The sequence below is a fragment of the Geotrypetes seraphini genome, chromosome 1, assembly GCF_902459505.1.
Source record: "Geotrypetes seraphini chromosome 1, aGeoSer1.1, whole genome shotgun sequence".
NCBI lineage: Eukaryota > Metazoa > Chordata > Amphibia > Gymnophiona > Dermophiidae > Geotrypetes > Geotrypetes seraphini.
The window spans coordinates 202,377,580-202,393,773 of NC_047084.1; the positions used below are offsets into that span (position 1 = coordinate 202,377,580).

The 16,194-nt window shown below is 44.1% G+C and overlaps 1 protein-coding gene across 15 annotated transcripts in view; it reads right to left on the bottom strand.

Annotated features, from left to right (window-relative positions):
- The window catches only part of PCM1 (pericentriolar material 1), an 869,560-nt gene that overhangs the window by 663,865 nt on the left and 189,501 nt on the right, over positions 1-16,194 (bottom strand). For 10 of the 15 annotated variants that reach the window (XM_033944006.1, XM_033944000.1, XM_033944047.1 and 7 more), the window contains exons 6-7: positions 6,395-6,511; positions 5,913-6,101 (exon numbers count right to left, since the gene is read on the bottom strand). The exons of 2 other annotated variants lie outside the window; for them this stretch is intronic. In XM_033944006.1, coding sequence (XP_033799897.1) covers positions 5,913-6,101; positions 6,395-6,511 — 306 coding nt within the window. The remainder of the gene's footprint in view (positions 1-5,912; positions 6,102-6,394; positions 6,512-16,194) is intronic. 3 more of the 15 variants (XM_033944075.1, XM_033944061.1, XM_033944085.1) reach the window with 1 other exon arrangement.

The window sequence follows — 16,194 nt, forward strand, 5'->3', positions numbered from 1 at the left end:
GCTGCCTGACCCCGAGTGGAATGAGCTTTAAGAAATTCCAGAACAGACTTTTTCTTCAGAAAAAGTGGAAGCAATAGTATCTTTAATCCAGTGCGCAATAGTAGCCTTAGAAGCGCCATCCCCCTGACGAGGACCCACTAGATGGACAAAGAGATGATCCGAATTCCTATCTCCTGGGACCTCTGCGCATAAGAGCGAAAGACCCGACTGACATCCTACTTGTGCAACTATCTCTGCTCAGAAGAGCCCTCCCAGCTACCCAACACCAGGAGAACCACAGCCTGATTGACATGAAAAGGAGAAACTACCTTTGGCAGAAAAGAAGGAACAAGCCTCAAGACAACCCCCTCCCTAGAAAACTCTAAGAAGGGAGCCCTACAAGAGAAAGCCTGCAGCTCAGAAACACATCTAGCTGAAGTAATGGCCACCAAGAAGACTGCTTTAAGAGTAAGGTCCTTCAAAGAGCAGTCGCCCAATGGTTCAAAAGGTGGGCGCACTGGAACAGACAGAGCCAAATTCAGATCCCAAGATGGATCAGAGGGTTGTATGGGAGGCTTGAGCAATTTGGCCACCCGCAAGAAGCGAATCACATCAGGAATGGCAGTCAAACGCTGACCTTTCAACAACCCACGAAAGGCTGACAAGACCAAAAGCTGAACCCGGAGAGAAGACCAAACCAGTCCCCTAGCCAGGCCATCCTGCAAGAATTCTATGAAGGTAGGCAAGGAAGCGCGAAGAGAGACCACTCAATGCACAGCACACCACTCCTCAAACCCTCACATAAGCCTGAGAGGTGGAAAACCTCCGGGACCCCAAGAGAGTTGAGATCACTATCTGAATACCCTTTCTTAACTAGGCGATCCCATTCAAGAGCCAAGCCATAAGACAGAAGGGACCTGGACTGAACATTGGAAAGGGATCCTGAGTCAGAAGGTCATCCAAGAGAGGCAAAGGAAGAGGATCTGCCACCAGATCTGCGTACCATGGCCAACTGAGCCAATCCGGAGCCCCCAGAACCACAAAGCCCGGATGTCTAACTATGCGTAGAAGAACTCTGCCCACTAATGGCCACGGAGGGAACACATACAACAGCCCCTCTGTTGGCCATGGTTGAACCAGAGCATCTAGGCCAGGGGTCTCAAAGTCCCTCCTTGAGGGCCGCAATCCAGTCGGGTTTTCAAGATTTCCCCAATAAACATGCATTGAAAGCAGTGCATGCACATAGATCTCATGCATATTCATTGGGGACATCTTGAAAACCTGACTGGATTGCGGCCCTCAAGGAGGGACTTTGAGACCCCTGATCTAGGCCATCAGCCTGACCGTCTTTGCGACAACTGAAGAAGCGGGGTGTTTTGGCTTTGACACTTGTGGCCATCAGGTCCATGAGGGGCTGACCCCAAGACTGCACTATCAACTAAAAGGCCATGGGGCTTAGACACCACTCTCCAGGATATAGCATGTGACGACTTAGGAAGTCCACATGAACATTCTCCACTATGGCTATGTGGGAGGCTGATATTTCCTGAAGATGAGACTCCGCCCAGACCATGAGTTGAGCTGACTCCTGTGCCACCAAAGTGCTCCTGGTGCCCCCTGATTGGCACAGGCCACCGCTGTGGCATTGTCCGAAAGAATTCTGACTGACTTGCCCATCAGAAAGGACTGGAAAGCTAACAGCGCCAGACAGTGATCGACCAAGAAGCTTCCTCCATGGGCCAGGTGCCCTGAGCTGAGTGACCTAGACACTGAGCTCCCCAACCGAGAAGACTTGCATCCGTGAGCAGCACCGTCCACTGCGGCTGGTCCAGACTTGCCCCTTGTACAAGATGGGAAGTCTGGAGCCACCGACAAAGACTGCACCAAGCCAAGCTCAATCTGGATCATCCTGATCAGTGAGGTGGATCATCCTGGATCCTCCTGATCATCCTTGATGTAGTGAGGTGGTTGCGGGTCCCACATGCGTCCTCTTCAGTATGCTCTTCTTCGGAGGTGATCACCTCAGAGGCACAATCTGGATCATCCTGTTCCGCTTCCGAGCTTGGCTTGGTGCAGTCTTTGTCGGTGGCTCCAGACTTCCCATCTTGTAAAAGGGGCAAGTCTGGAGCCACCGACAAAGACTGCACCAAGCCAAGCTCGGAAGCGGAACAGGATGATCCAGATTGTGCCTCTGAGGTGATCACCTCCGAAGAAGAGCATACTGAAGAGGACGCATGTGGGACCCGCAACCACCTCACTACATCAAGGGAAGCCGCCATCAAACCCAAGACTTGGAGGAAATCCTGCGCCCGAGGACACCGGGACACCATAAGCAGACAAAGCTGAGATTACAATTTGCTTACCCGGAGCTCCGAAAGGAAGACCTTCCCCAAGGAGGTGTCGAACAGCACTCCTAGATACTCCAGGCGCTGAGATGGAGACAACTGGCTCTTGGCCAGTTGACTACCCATCCCAGCGACTGCAGAAACTCCACCACCCGAGTCATGACCTGGGTGATCTCCTGGGACGACTTCGCTCGAATCAACCAGTCGTCCAGGTAGGGATGAACTAGAATGCCCTCTTTTCGCTCGAATCAACCAGTCATCCAGGTAGGGATGAACTAGAATACCCTCTTTTTGTAACGCCGCCACAACGACCACCATCACCTTGGTGAACGTCCACGGAGCCGTGGCCAGACCAAAGGGAAGTGCACAGAACTGATATTGTTGTCCCAAGATTGCAAAGCGCAGGAAGCGATGATGGGAGGCCTCAATAGGAATGTGCAAGTAGGCCTCTGTCAGATCTAGAGAGGTCAGAAACTTCTCCGGCTGAGCTGCCAGAATCAGACTGCAGAGTTTCCATGTGGAAGGAAGGCACATGAAGAGCCCTGTTGACCCCCTTCAAATAGAGGATAGGCTGAAAGGTCCCTTCTTTCTTTGGCACCACAAAGTAAATCGAGTATCAATCTGTGCCCCACTCCTGCGAGGGAACTGGAACCACTGCATGGAGATCCAACAATCTTTGAAGAGTTTGGCAAAAGGCCTGCTGCTTCCACGCTACCTACGAGGTAGAAGCAAGAAAACAATGTGGCAAGGAACAGGCAAACTTCAGAGCATAGCCATCCCGAATCACCTCCAGAACCCACTAATTGGACGTGATGTCTGCCCATTTTGGATAAAAATCCCACAGCCGGGCGCCCACCGGAACCAAGAAGGGCGTCAGCAAAGAGTCATTGGGCAGGACGGGTGGCAGGAGATCCGGCGGGGGCGCTACCTGCACCCCGGCGGGCCCCACGAAAGGACTGCATGCGTTGAAAGAACCTGTCTCTAGAGATCCCAGGAGACTGAAAAGAAGCAGCCCCTCCACCAGGGCAGAAATCACGCCCATGAGCAGCACCACCTCAAGCCAACGGCCTAGGCCTATCCTCAGGCAAACGAAGTACTTTAGAGTTAGTGAGAGTCTGAACCAACTTGTCCAGGTCCTCACCAAACAAGAAAGATCCTTTAAAGGGAAACTTAGTCAACTGAGTTTTGGACGCCGAATCCACCGACCAAGCACGAAGCCACAAGGTGCAGCAAGCTGCCACTGCAAAAGCCAACAACTTGGTAGGCATACATGGCATCTGAAAGATAAGAAGCACCCAATTCAATTGTTGCCACCTCGCACTTTAGCAATTCCCAATCCTCAGATGTACTGTCAAGCATATACTCGGCCCAGCGAAAACATGCCCGAGCCACCAGCCCACCACACATCGCCGCCTGGACTACCAGAGCTGTCACTTCAAAACTCAGTTTAAGGAGCGACTCCAAGTTATGCTCCTCAGGATCCTTCAAGACCACACCGCCCTCAACAGGCACGGTATGCCTCATAGAGACTGCCAAGACCACCGGGATACAGGTGGGCCATGGAGCACGCAAAATGAAAGGGAGCTTCTGGCACCTGCCACTGTGCGAGCATAATGTCCTGAACATCATGATGCATAGGAAAAGAGCTGGAAGTAGAGTGGATCTCCTTAAGCAACGGATCCACCATACGTGGGGGCTCCAACACAGTGTCCTCAAAGTGCAAAACCAAGACGACCTGAAGAATTAGCTCATGAAGCTCTTACCGCTGAAAAATGCGCACCACAGACGCATCTTCACCAGCAGGGGGGTGCTCGAACTCCTCGCTAGCGGAATCCAACCCCCCAAGAGGATCCTGGAAATCTCCCCAAGGGTCCTTATCAACAACATCTTGCTCCTCTGGGCAAAAATCCTCATCCCAAGAAACCCACGGGTGCTTGGACGAGAGAAAGGAGTAGAGGGGGACAAAACCACTGCTATATGAGGCCGCACCAGAGTGGACACAGAACCTCCATTCGCCAGTACATAAGCTTTACCATACCTTGCCCCTGTATTTCCAGAGAAGAAAGAAGGTCACCTGAGGTAACAGAAATGGAGGAGGTTCCTGCTGAAATTGGACCGGAAACTGCCAAAATCAGAGATCTTGCAGCCTGTCACGTCTGAAAAGCCTGGGACTTTCCTGACGCTGAGGCCGAGGAACTGACAGATGCGAAAAGGAAATTTCCAGCCGTACCGGCAGTAAGAGAATCCTTTTCACCCTGACCGTAAGCGGCTGGGGCACCTTCCGCGTGGACGTCGGGGGAGTCCGGGCTTCCTTCCCCGCGATCTGAAGCCGACTCGCAAGGTACATGCGGCGGGGTGCCCTGGCCGCCAGCAATCGCTGCCGACAAGACTCCCCCACTGCTCCGACCTGCACAACACTTGCACAGGCCGGCCACGAGTACCTTGCGTCTGGATCACAATAAGCATTTTTTCCCTTTAAAAGTGCTCATTGTGCTGAAAAATGCCCTAGCTGTAATAAAAGTGCTAGTTAGATGAGAAAAACAATACAAACGGCAGTTTTAAAGGGAATTGAGACCTTTAGACCGGCACACCTCAGGATTTTTTTTTTTTTCACTTATTCAGAACAGATTCCATGGCTCTCAAAGCTGGAAGCCTGATCAACCAGGTGGCCAGGCTGCCGGATGAGGCACCTCTACAAAAAAGTGGGCAGGTGGAGGAAGGTGGGGGGAGGGTCCCAGCACGAGATCCGCCAAGTTTAACACCCCCGAGATTGGATGGATCCTCAGACAGGACCCGTCCAAGCTCTATCCAGCATAAAGGGAACCCAGGAGTCCAAAACAAAATTCCAATAGAACTAAGAGGGGAGCCAAATTAATCTTACCACCTGCTAATGGAGAATAATAATAATTTATTTCTTATATACCGCTATACCGTGAAATTCGAAGCGGTTTTGAGGAAGACTGGATTGCAAGAGGGGAAGCTATTCTGATATACGTTTGTGCTCAGCCTCCACCTGCTGGTAGCAATGAGGTATATAACCCATTCGTAAGGACTATACCAGTCTACCAGGCGCTTCAGAAACAGAGTTTTTCTCATGGCCATTAAGCAGAGTAGAACACTCAAAACTCAAGGGGTCGCTGCATTTACACTTAGCTCTGCACTTTGATTATGCTGGTGCCATAAATGCCATTGTCCATTTGTGTATCTTGGTGCTGCTTGTTGATGGAAAAATGTAGTTATGATACTGCATATATAAAAGAAAGCTGACTAGGTCCATTATACTGATTAGATATTCCAGCAAATAAACCCAAATTCTTTCATATTACCAAGTACTCTAATTATGAGTTAGGAAAAAAGATTTTTCTGAAATGATACATGCTTCTAATATTTTGAGGGAATTAATCTTGACATTATGAAATGAATCATGTTTTTTGAAAATCAAATGAAGAGAACCGTATACCCAACTACAATATTACTATGCGAAGTACTCCATTGCATTTCTTTTTATCAAATAAAAAAAGGGGGGGGGGAGATAAGCAAAGAGATAGCCTCTTTTTGGACACTAAAGTTAAAATATTTTAAGTGTACCTTTGTGAGTAATCCATGCTCCTGGCTATTAATCCTATTAGGCAAGATTTCTCTACCATTCAGGGCAGCTTTGTCACCTTTCCCTTTTGGACTTGCAGTAATGTCAATGTCTGCAACTTGTCCACGTGAAGCTGAATTCCCTAGATTGTCCTCAATGCGTGGCCGAATTCGCAGACTAAGAGATACCTCCTTTATTAAATAATTTAGTAAATTAGATTTATATTTTAAAAACATGTTACAGGTAGCATTAAAACAACCACTTAACATTAAAATATAATTAAACAGTAATTGTGGCACTTTCCCCCTAACACCTTCCAAAAAAGGAATCTTCCTATCTTTAGTATCAAACAATTTTTCATTGAAAATGAAAGATTCTGTATCTTTTTCAATTACATACATGAAATAATTCAATGATAAATTCATTAAACTTAAAAATGTTCAAGAAATTGTACTATATGCAGGTTTACTAAAGAGTTTCTTACCGTATTATCTGAAGCATCAGACCGAACATCTATATTTAGGGATGTGCTCTCACCTACAGAACCAGACCCCACAGCTGAATCAATTGTCCGACCATCATCTTCCTCATTTTCTCTCGCCTTAAAGTGTTTTTAAAGAACAGAAAACTACATTAATGGTTTATTGGAAATGCTGTTTATTTTTTTGTTAGAAATTAATGAGACCGATGACTGATTTTACTTTATACCTTTCCCATTTCCTTTTCTCTTTCTTTACTTCATTACTTTCTTCCTACATTATCTTTTATGACTCAGTATTTACGTGTACTGATACCTTAGTAGATAACAGTTAACTAGTTTAATAACATATGATTGTCTATATTTAACTGTGTATTTCTTTATATTTGTATTACAAAATTTCAATAAAAATTTTGAACCCGAAAGAAATTTTTTTTTAAAATAAATCTTTATTAATTTTTGCATCTTACAACAAGTGTATACATAAATAACAGATCCAATAATAAATAATTGATTGGATCTATGGAGGCTTGTGTCACCTGCTGTACTATTTGATTTAAGACAAAAATATAGTCTATTCTTGAAAAGGATTTATGAACTTGTGAACAAAAAGAAAATTCCTGATCATTAAAACGAAGTATCCACCAAATATCTTTCAAATCACAAGATTACACTAAATTATCTAACCCTAATGATTTCATAATTTTGCTTGGTTTTTTTATCCATTAATGGATCCTTAACAGCATTAAAATCCCCAGCCACTACTAAATTAGAAGCGGCCTGTGGGAGAATCAATTGTTGTAACTTTTTGAAAAATTCAATTTGGTTCAAATTAGGGGCATACACATTAAATAATGCCAGGGTATTATTTCCCATGCTCATATCCACATGTATCCATCTTCCTAAGGGATTGGAGTCAATCAACTGAAAATTAGCTGTACATTTCTTGTTTACTAATAAAGCTACCCCTGTTTTTTTCCCTATTGCAGGAGCAAAAAAACACTGTTTCACCTAACCCCCTTCCAATTTTTTTGACTCAACCGCTGATAATGTGTCTCTTGTATATAATATATACCAGTATTCTGTTTCAAAAAGGTGTGCATTTTTTTTCCTTTTAATTTGATGATTGAGGCCATTAACATTTAATGAGAAAATTTTAATCTCCATTATAAATTCTTTTTTTTTTTTTTTTTAAATTATTTGTTTTATTGAACATTATCTTTTTTTTTTAATTCTTTATTCATTTTTTAACCTTACAACAAGTGTACTAATAATAAAACATTTAAAATTAAATACATCACTTGAATTTCTTTCTAGTATTACAAATAAATAAATTTATTCCCTTCCCACCCACCCTTTCCTTTAGCATTCAATCAAAAATATACAAATATAAATATTCTTTACTATTGATTAAACCTATAGTAAAACTTTAATTCACCCTCCTCGCCCCATTTGCAAATATACTTTCAATAGAAAATGGTGTCTACTCATTACAGTAAGTCAATGGCCCCCAGATCTTTTTAAATTTATTATAATACCCTTTTTGAATAGCAGTTATGCTTTCCATTTTATAAATGTGACATAACAAATTCCAACAGAAGGTATAATTTAATCTACTGCAGTTTTTCCAATTACTTGTGATATTTTGAATGGCAACCCCTGTCATAATCAATAAAAGTTTGTTGTTTTATGAAATCTGACTTTTTGTTCTCATTGATGTACCGAATAGAATCGTATCATATGATAATGCTACATGATTCTCTAATAAACAATTAATTTGGGACCAAATTGATTTCCAAAAGGCCATCATAAAGGGACAATAGAATAATAAATGATCTAGAGTCCCTGCTTCAAGTTTACAATGCCAGCATCTATTAGACTTAGAGCTGTCTAACTTTTGTAATCGAACTTGGGTCTAAAATGCTCTATGCAACAGAAAGAACCAAGTTTGTCTCATAAATGCAGACACTGTACACCTCATCCTCCAAGACCAAATTCGTGGCCATTGAGACGAAGAAATTTGATGCTTAATCTCAATGCTCCAGATATCTTTGAGGCCAGTCTTTGGTTTTTTTATTTATAAATCCTGTTATCAATTTATACCACTGTGCGGCTTGGTGTCCCAAGAAGTCTGCCTGAAAGCACAAGAACTCCAGACTATATTGATTATTAAGATTCTTCCATTCAGGAACCCCTCCTGAATAGCCTGCTTCAGTTGCAACCATTTAAAACTTTGTGTTTTATTAAGACCATATTTTTGCTGCAACTGTGAAAAAATCAAGCAGTTTACCATTTAAAATAACATCGTTTAAAACCCGTATGCCTGCAATAATCCAATGCTTCCAGACGACTTTAAATCTGCCAATTTGAATCTTGGAGTTAAGCCATATAGATTGATTTGTTGATTTTAGTATTGGGTTGGGTTTTAAATTACTGACATATCGTAATGTTTTCTATATGTCCATTAATATTCTATTATCTTTATATAATCTAGGCATCTTAATACTGAGAACATGACATAAATGTAAAGGGAACATGAGTCGCCATTCCAAATATAACCAATGTGGGACATTTTCCATGAACTCTGGGAGGACCCAATACATACCCTGGCGTAGAATATAGGCTTGATGATACCTATAAAAATTTGGGAAATTTACCCCACCCTCCCTAATTGATTTTTGTAGATACTAAAGCAATTCTAGGCCTTTTATCCAGCCAAATAAATTTTGTAAGAATACTATTTAACTTTTTGTAAAAGGACCCATGAAAAAAAAACAACTGGTCTCATATTCATTTTTTAACAAACCACAGGCAATATCATCATTTTAATAGTTTGAACTCTTCCCCACCGTCCCTTCTTTTATCATCACTTTCCAGTTCGCCTTGTCAATGTCTTCAATGTACACTTCCCTTCCTCTCTTTAAACTTATTCCCTACTAGTATTATTTTTATTCTTCTTTTAATATTTTATTGTAAACCAGCTAGATTCCCGTAGATGGTCGGTATATTAAAAATTAATAAACTTGAAACTTGAAAGATGAAAGGATTCCATTGCTCACACATTTCTGTTACTTTTTTTAATAAAAGTTTTTCATTCTCTTTTACCGTGTCATCAAGTGCAGTGTTCTCCCCAGAAATTTTTTCCAGCCGGGTGGCATGAAAAAGTAGCCTGGTGGGGTGGGACGGGGAAATTTGGTGGTGGGGAAAATTAAATGTGTTCTATTTTTATTAGTTTATTATCATTAATTATTTTCCAACCTTTTTTAAGGTTCAACACTTGTGCCAGAATATTTTTATTAAATTTAAAAAGTATCCAATTCAGGATCCTGCATTTCTAACAAAAATTTTAAATAACAATTGTTATGACATAAACCAAGCACCACAAGTATTGTCGCTGTCAGGAAGAAAAGTGAAAACAATGAAAAAAAAATATGGGAAACCTAATGAAGAAAAAGAAAAAAATATTCCTCGTCATCAACAGCAGATGAATCCAGAAACTAGTAGGATCACATCCATCAAGTTTCAGCTTTGAAGGTGCACCTGGGCCCTCCCAGCGTCCCTACCTCACCCTCTTCAAGTTAACACCTGGAAACCTCCCAGGTCCCTTACTCTACTAGATGTGGTGCCTTCTGGACTACAGGGGTTCCTCACAGCTCCAGGATTCTACGGTGGATTTTGAAAGATATTTCTGTGGCTTAGGCCTCGGAGGAGAAATGTTCCTGTGGCTTAGGCCTCAGTGAAAGAGAAATGTTTCTGTGTCTTTAGGCCTCAGTGGAGAAATATTCCTGTGGCTTTAGGCCTCAGTGGAAGAGAAATATTTCTGTGTCTTTAGGCCTCAGTGGAGGAGAAATGTTCCTGTGGTTTTAGGCCTCAGTGGGGGAGAAAGGTTCCTGCAGCTTTAGGCCTCAGGGGAGAAAGGTTCATCCGGCTCAGGCCTCAGTTGAGCTGCGGGATGGGGGCTGTACAGTGCCATTTTGGGGGGCAACACCTGGCTCTCAGGTCTCTTCCCCCCTCCCCCCTTGAAGAACCTGGCTACCTAAGTTCCATAAGCTCACTTGTTCTGTGGGTGCGGGGCTACAAAAGTCACCATTCTCTTTGGAGAGGTGCCGGTGGGAGGAGTTTGTTACTACTTTGTCCCATAGGACAGCTGAGGCTGCTTCAGCCGTAGTTGCGCACGGGCAGCAACAGGCCCTGAGGGCGGTCGGCCAAGGCCCTTCCCTCCCGCCACGAAAGAGGGGGGTGTCACTGCAGTTGCCGGTGCCACCGCTGTCAGTCTTTCTCCTCTTGGAGGAGGGATACCGCCTCCGGCAGTGATTCCTTTGCCCTCACTATTCAGCAGGCCCTAGTTGAGGTTGGCCTTGGCTGGGGCACCATTTCACTGGCAGCCTAGTGTACCTTGTTTAATCCCGGCCGGCTGACAGCTGGGGCTAGGCTAGTTGTAGGCTAGCTGCAGCTCTTTCTCTCTGGATCAGAGTTTTTTTTCTTTCCACTCCTTCTGGGTCATTCATGTGGAGGAGTGGGCTAAAAGTTGGATCAGATATCTCAGTGTCTGATGTTGTTGCTGTATCTATTTGGGGGCTCTGGGAAAGGCACTTGTCACTTTGGGGCCCAGGTACAGTTTTGTTGTATTGCTTCTCCTCTGGCATTCTTCTTGACTTTGGTCAACAGTTTGCCTCCTGAGGGAGCTGTATAGATTTGTGCTTCAGAGGCCTTCAGTTAGAGGAGGAGTCTTCCCTTGTCCCGTTTCCAGGCTTGATGCCCTAGACCCTTGCGAGGAAAAGGTCTGGTCTGCGGTGGTGCTCATGGGTTTTGACATCAGCTAAGGACCATTGCCAGGCATGATGGTTCCATTCCACAGGAGGATATTTGGGGCCTGTCAGATATGATGGGAGGCTGCTTTGCACTCATTCTATTCGTAGGATGTAGCTGTGTTTTTCACAGCATGGTGCTCTCAGGCAAGGATGGCTGAGGGTAGCCTCTGTATGATCGTGGGTAACATACTCTCTGGAATGTAGAATCTCCTTGGACACGTGCTACAGGGCAGGATTTGGGGGTGAGGGATTTCCCATTCGCTTCTTTATTTCTCTACCTACGTTTGGACTGCTTTGATACATCTCACTAGTCTCTGGATTCATCTGCTGTGACTAAAGGAAAGAAAATTATCAGGTAAGGACATAATTTTACCTTCAAAGCCAACTTGCATATGCAGAAGGTGTCTTCAGTTAAATATTTATTCTTATTTTTTTCCTAGCGGCCCAGTTGTCTGCAGCTTTCCCATAATCAAAGTCCTCAGGATCTGAGCCCTCCAAGGAGATCAGCATGAGATTATTTAGTGTGCTTTGATTCATGCGATTTCTCAAACATGACTTGATCCTTTTAAGGGCAGAAAACCCCCTTTCACATCCAGCTGTGCTCACTGGGATCACTAACCCAATATTAGCTAGTTTGGCTAAATTTGGAAACGACTCTTTGAGCTCTGATGTTGTTGCCATTTTTAGTAAAATTTGTTTTGGATTGAAGTCTTTGTATGATTGACTTCTGATCATTTTTGATGCAACTGTCCATTCTTGCCTGCTACTTTCATATTTTAAAATTGGAGGGCTACCATTTTTGGAGTAATGAGCAAAAAGAATTTCAGCAGACTCACTTGAATCGTGAGTTTCTGCATTGAAAACTTTTGAAAAGCTGGAAATAATTAGCATGTCAGGGAATCTTGCATCTAGGTGCTCGACAACTGTCTCTAGATATTTATCATATATTGCAATTTTGAATTCCATTACATCACTCTGTGTATAGACAATGCGGAGATCTGACCATTCTTCTGCCAGACAAAGATGAAGGCTTTGAAAATATCTCCCAGGAGTGTCTTTCAACTGCATGATGGACAATTTTGTGGCGAGCAAAATTGGCTCAATTTCGGTAAGATTGACATCTTGCCTTTGCCAAGCCTTAGATAAGTTGGACAACAAAGGTAATATATCTGAAAGCATTATCAGAGGAAACAAAATTGTACGTTTTAATACATCTGCTTAATCCTTCAGCTGTGATGTCATTTCATTCAGTGGCCTCTCTTTCCAGCGCAGCTATGACACTCATCATGCACTGTCGTAGTTACTGTACTGCAGAGGCATGAGACAGCCATCTAGTGTCATTGGCCATTTTCAGCTTAATCTGAGGAATGTTCAGAATATTTTGCATTTCTGTTAAACCAGCCATCCTAACTGAAGAATTTTGGAAGAAATAGAACAGCTGCCTTAAGATGTCATTCAGTTTTGTTAAATAAGGTATGGCAGCTGCTGCTTGGGCACTTGCAAGGGCCAATCGATGGTTTACACAGTGGCAGTTGACCAAGAGTCCAGATGTTTTATCTTTAAGCAGTTTTGCCACACCTTTCTGTTTCCCAATCATAACAGCTGCTCCATCTGACCCTAGTCCAACCAGATTAGCAGTTTTCAAGCCTAGTATGTCCATAGTCTCATGACTCAGTGTGTTGGTTATTGTCTCCGCTTTGCCGTCACTCATATTGCGGGTTGATACAAAACTAATTTTGACCTGTTTAGTGACATGGCAAACATATTTAATGTAAATAATTAACAGTTTTACAACTGAGATGTCTGTGGTTTCAAAATAATTTTCAGCGTGCATATTTTTCAGTATGTTAGACTTTATTTCTGATGTCAAGACATCCAGCAGCTCTTGCATTATTCTTTCTGAGGTGTAATGTGCATTTTTACAAACATTGAGATGTTGTAAAAAAGAACAACCCATTTCTTTACAGTGCTCCAACAGCTTTTCAAACAACGTTATACGTGGTAACTCATTTTTTGCCAACCAATACATGAATCTTAAAGCTCCCACAAAGGCATCTCTTTGTAAGTTATTTAACATAGATACAGATCTTTCAATTTGACCGATTCCAGTTTGCTCTAGTACACGCTTTCCTAAAACATCAGAAGAAGACTCAATGTGTGCTTCCTTCCATCCACTGTCTGCCCTATCTTTACCTCTTCCATATGGCATCTGCTTTCTTTCTATGCCTCTTCAAGAAACTGTCTGCCTCCCCTCCCCCCTCATTGTTCTGGCACCCATCTTCTTCCCTCCACTCCCCCCATGGTCTGGCATCTCTGTCTTCTTCCCTTCCATCTCTCCCACCCTCCCCCAGGTGGCTTTTAACATTTTTCTCTTCCTTTCCTCCCCCCTACCTTAGTATCTCTCTCTCTTCTCCCTCTCCTTTTCTTTTCTGCTCTTCCTTCTCAATTTGTTTTCTACCTTTTATCTACTTACTTTCCAGTCCTCAATTTCCCTTTTATTGTGTTTACCTACAACTTGCCATCTCTTTCCCTCACCCCTTCCAGTATCTCACTAACTCTAACCTCTTCCCCCAATCCAGCATGCGCCCTTTTTTCTTTATCCCCTCCTTCCATACAGTATGTGCTTTCTCTCTCCTCTCCACTTCCATCCAGCCTGTGTTCCCCTCTTGCTCCCCTCCCATCCAGAGTCAGCTCCCCTTTCACTCCTCCCCACTTCCTTCCATTGTCTATTCCCTCTCTCTCCACTTTCAGCGTCTGCTCCCCTTTCTCTCCTCCCCACTTCCCTTCACTGTCTGTTCCCCTCTCTCCCTTCCCCATATCCATCCAGTGACTGTTCTTCCTTCTATCTCCAATTCTTTTCAGCGTATGCTCCCCTCTCTCTCCCCTCCCCACTTCCCTTCAGCTCCACTCAAACTCTTCCCCTCATCAGGCCATCTTTTTCCCTTCCCGTCACCTTGGCAAGCACTTTTCAGAATCAAAGTTCTCTCCCTCAGAGGGGTCCGGACATGGCAGCAATTCTCACAAGTCGCTTATGGCTGCCCCAAAGCTTTTCCTCTGATGCAATTTCCTGTTTCCGCCTGTGCAACATATGTCAGAGGAGAAGCTATGGAGTAGCCGCACACGACTTGTGAGAATGGCTGCAGCATCCGGGCCCCTCAGAGAGAGAAAACTGATTCTGAAAAGCACCCACAAAGGTGAAGGAAAGGAAGGGAGATTGCTTGATCAAGGGAAGAGATGCCCTCAAAGTGGGCCCCCCTGGAGCTGAGGGGCACTGGGCAGCTTTCATGAATGCCCTCCCCTAATACCAGCCCTAGCTGTGCTGAAGGAAGACAGCTGGACTCAGATTAAAAAACCCTAGCATATCCAGCAAGATTCTAGCAGGTCCTATGCTTTTCATGGTGAAAGAGTGCAGGGAATAGATGTTTCCTCACTTATAGGTTGTGAAAGATACAGAATCCAGGTGTATACAACCCTTTTTGATGTCAGAATTGCAGGATCCTAGCAGGTCCTGTGCTTCTGATGGGGAAAGAGGGCATGGAATGGATGTTTTCTGCCTTATAGATGGTTGAGGATGCTGAAATCAGATAGATGCAGCCCTTCCTGGGGTCAGAATTGCAGGATCCTGACAGATCCTGCTAGATCCTGGATATCCTGCTAATCCTGCACATCCTGGCATATCCTGTGATTCTGATGGGGAAAGAGTACTTGGAATGGATGTTTTCTGCCTTATAGGTGGTTGAGGATACTGAAATCAGATAGATGCAGCCCTTCCTGGAGTCAGAATTGCAGGATCCTGACAGATCCTGCTAGATCCTGGATATCCTGCAAATCCTGCACATCCTGGCATATCCTGTGCTTCTGATGGGGATAGAGTGTATGGAATGGATGTTTTCTGCCTTATAGGTGGTTTAGGGTTATGAAACCAGATAGATGCTGCACTTCCTGGGGTCAGAATTGCAATATCCTGGTGCGGAATATTGTGCACCTTGCCCTAGCCCTCTATGTTTAAGAGTGCAGTCTGCTCTTACTCCCAGTGTGTTCTGTCAACCAATTTTTGATACTATTTAAAAGAGGCCAGGTGGTACTGCTAAAGCCAGAATGAGAGGGCTGGGATGTACTCAGGTAGGGTTACCAGATTACCCATTTGGAAATCCGGACCCCCTAGACCAGGGGTGTCCAATGTCGGTCCTCGAGGGCCGCAATCCAGTCGGGTTTTCAGGATTTCCCCAATGAATATGCATGAGATCTATTAGCATACAATGAAAGCAGTGCATGCAAATAGACCTCATGTATATTCATTGGGGAAATCCTGAAAATCCGACTGGACTGCAGCCCTCGAGGACCGACATTGGACACCCCTGCCCTAGACCCACCCAGTTCCACCCATTCCTGTCCCATCATGTCCCAATCCCGCCGCCAATCCCACCCTAACCCTGCCCACACTGCTTGCCGGGTTTTCAAAAGCCATCCGGATCTCCAGACATCCTCAAAAGGAGGGAATTTCTGGGGAAACCTGGATGTCTCATAACCCTAGAGTCAGGCATCCCTCAAAGCCACACAAAAAGCAAAACCGTGTTGCAGCTGGTGTAACTGCAGGCAGAAGCGTTTTGCACTTCTTTTACAGGATGTCTGAAGTTAATTTACATTCTGGGTTAAAGTTGAAAAACTCATGTCCAAGAAACATGGGGAGAGGACAATAATCTATAGTGCACTTTGGATTCATGTTAATTTTGAACCCAAGCATTTTCTGGTAGAAGACAGATTCCACCTTTTCAATAGTGTCACACTTTAGTCCATCCAGAAGGTGTTGATCTTCTCCTGCTGCAGGTTTAGAAATATTAATGGAAGAAGGAGGAGCTACATCCTGCTGCACTGTTTAAAAGACAGTAACATTAACTTGCCTAGGGGAGCGTGTGGCACTGTGGTTAAATCTACAGCCTCAGCACGCTGAGGTTGTGGGTACAAACCCAGGCTGCTCCTTGTGACCCTTGGATA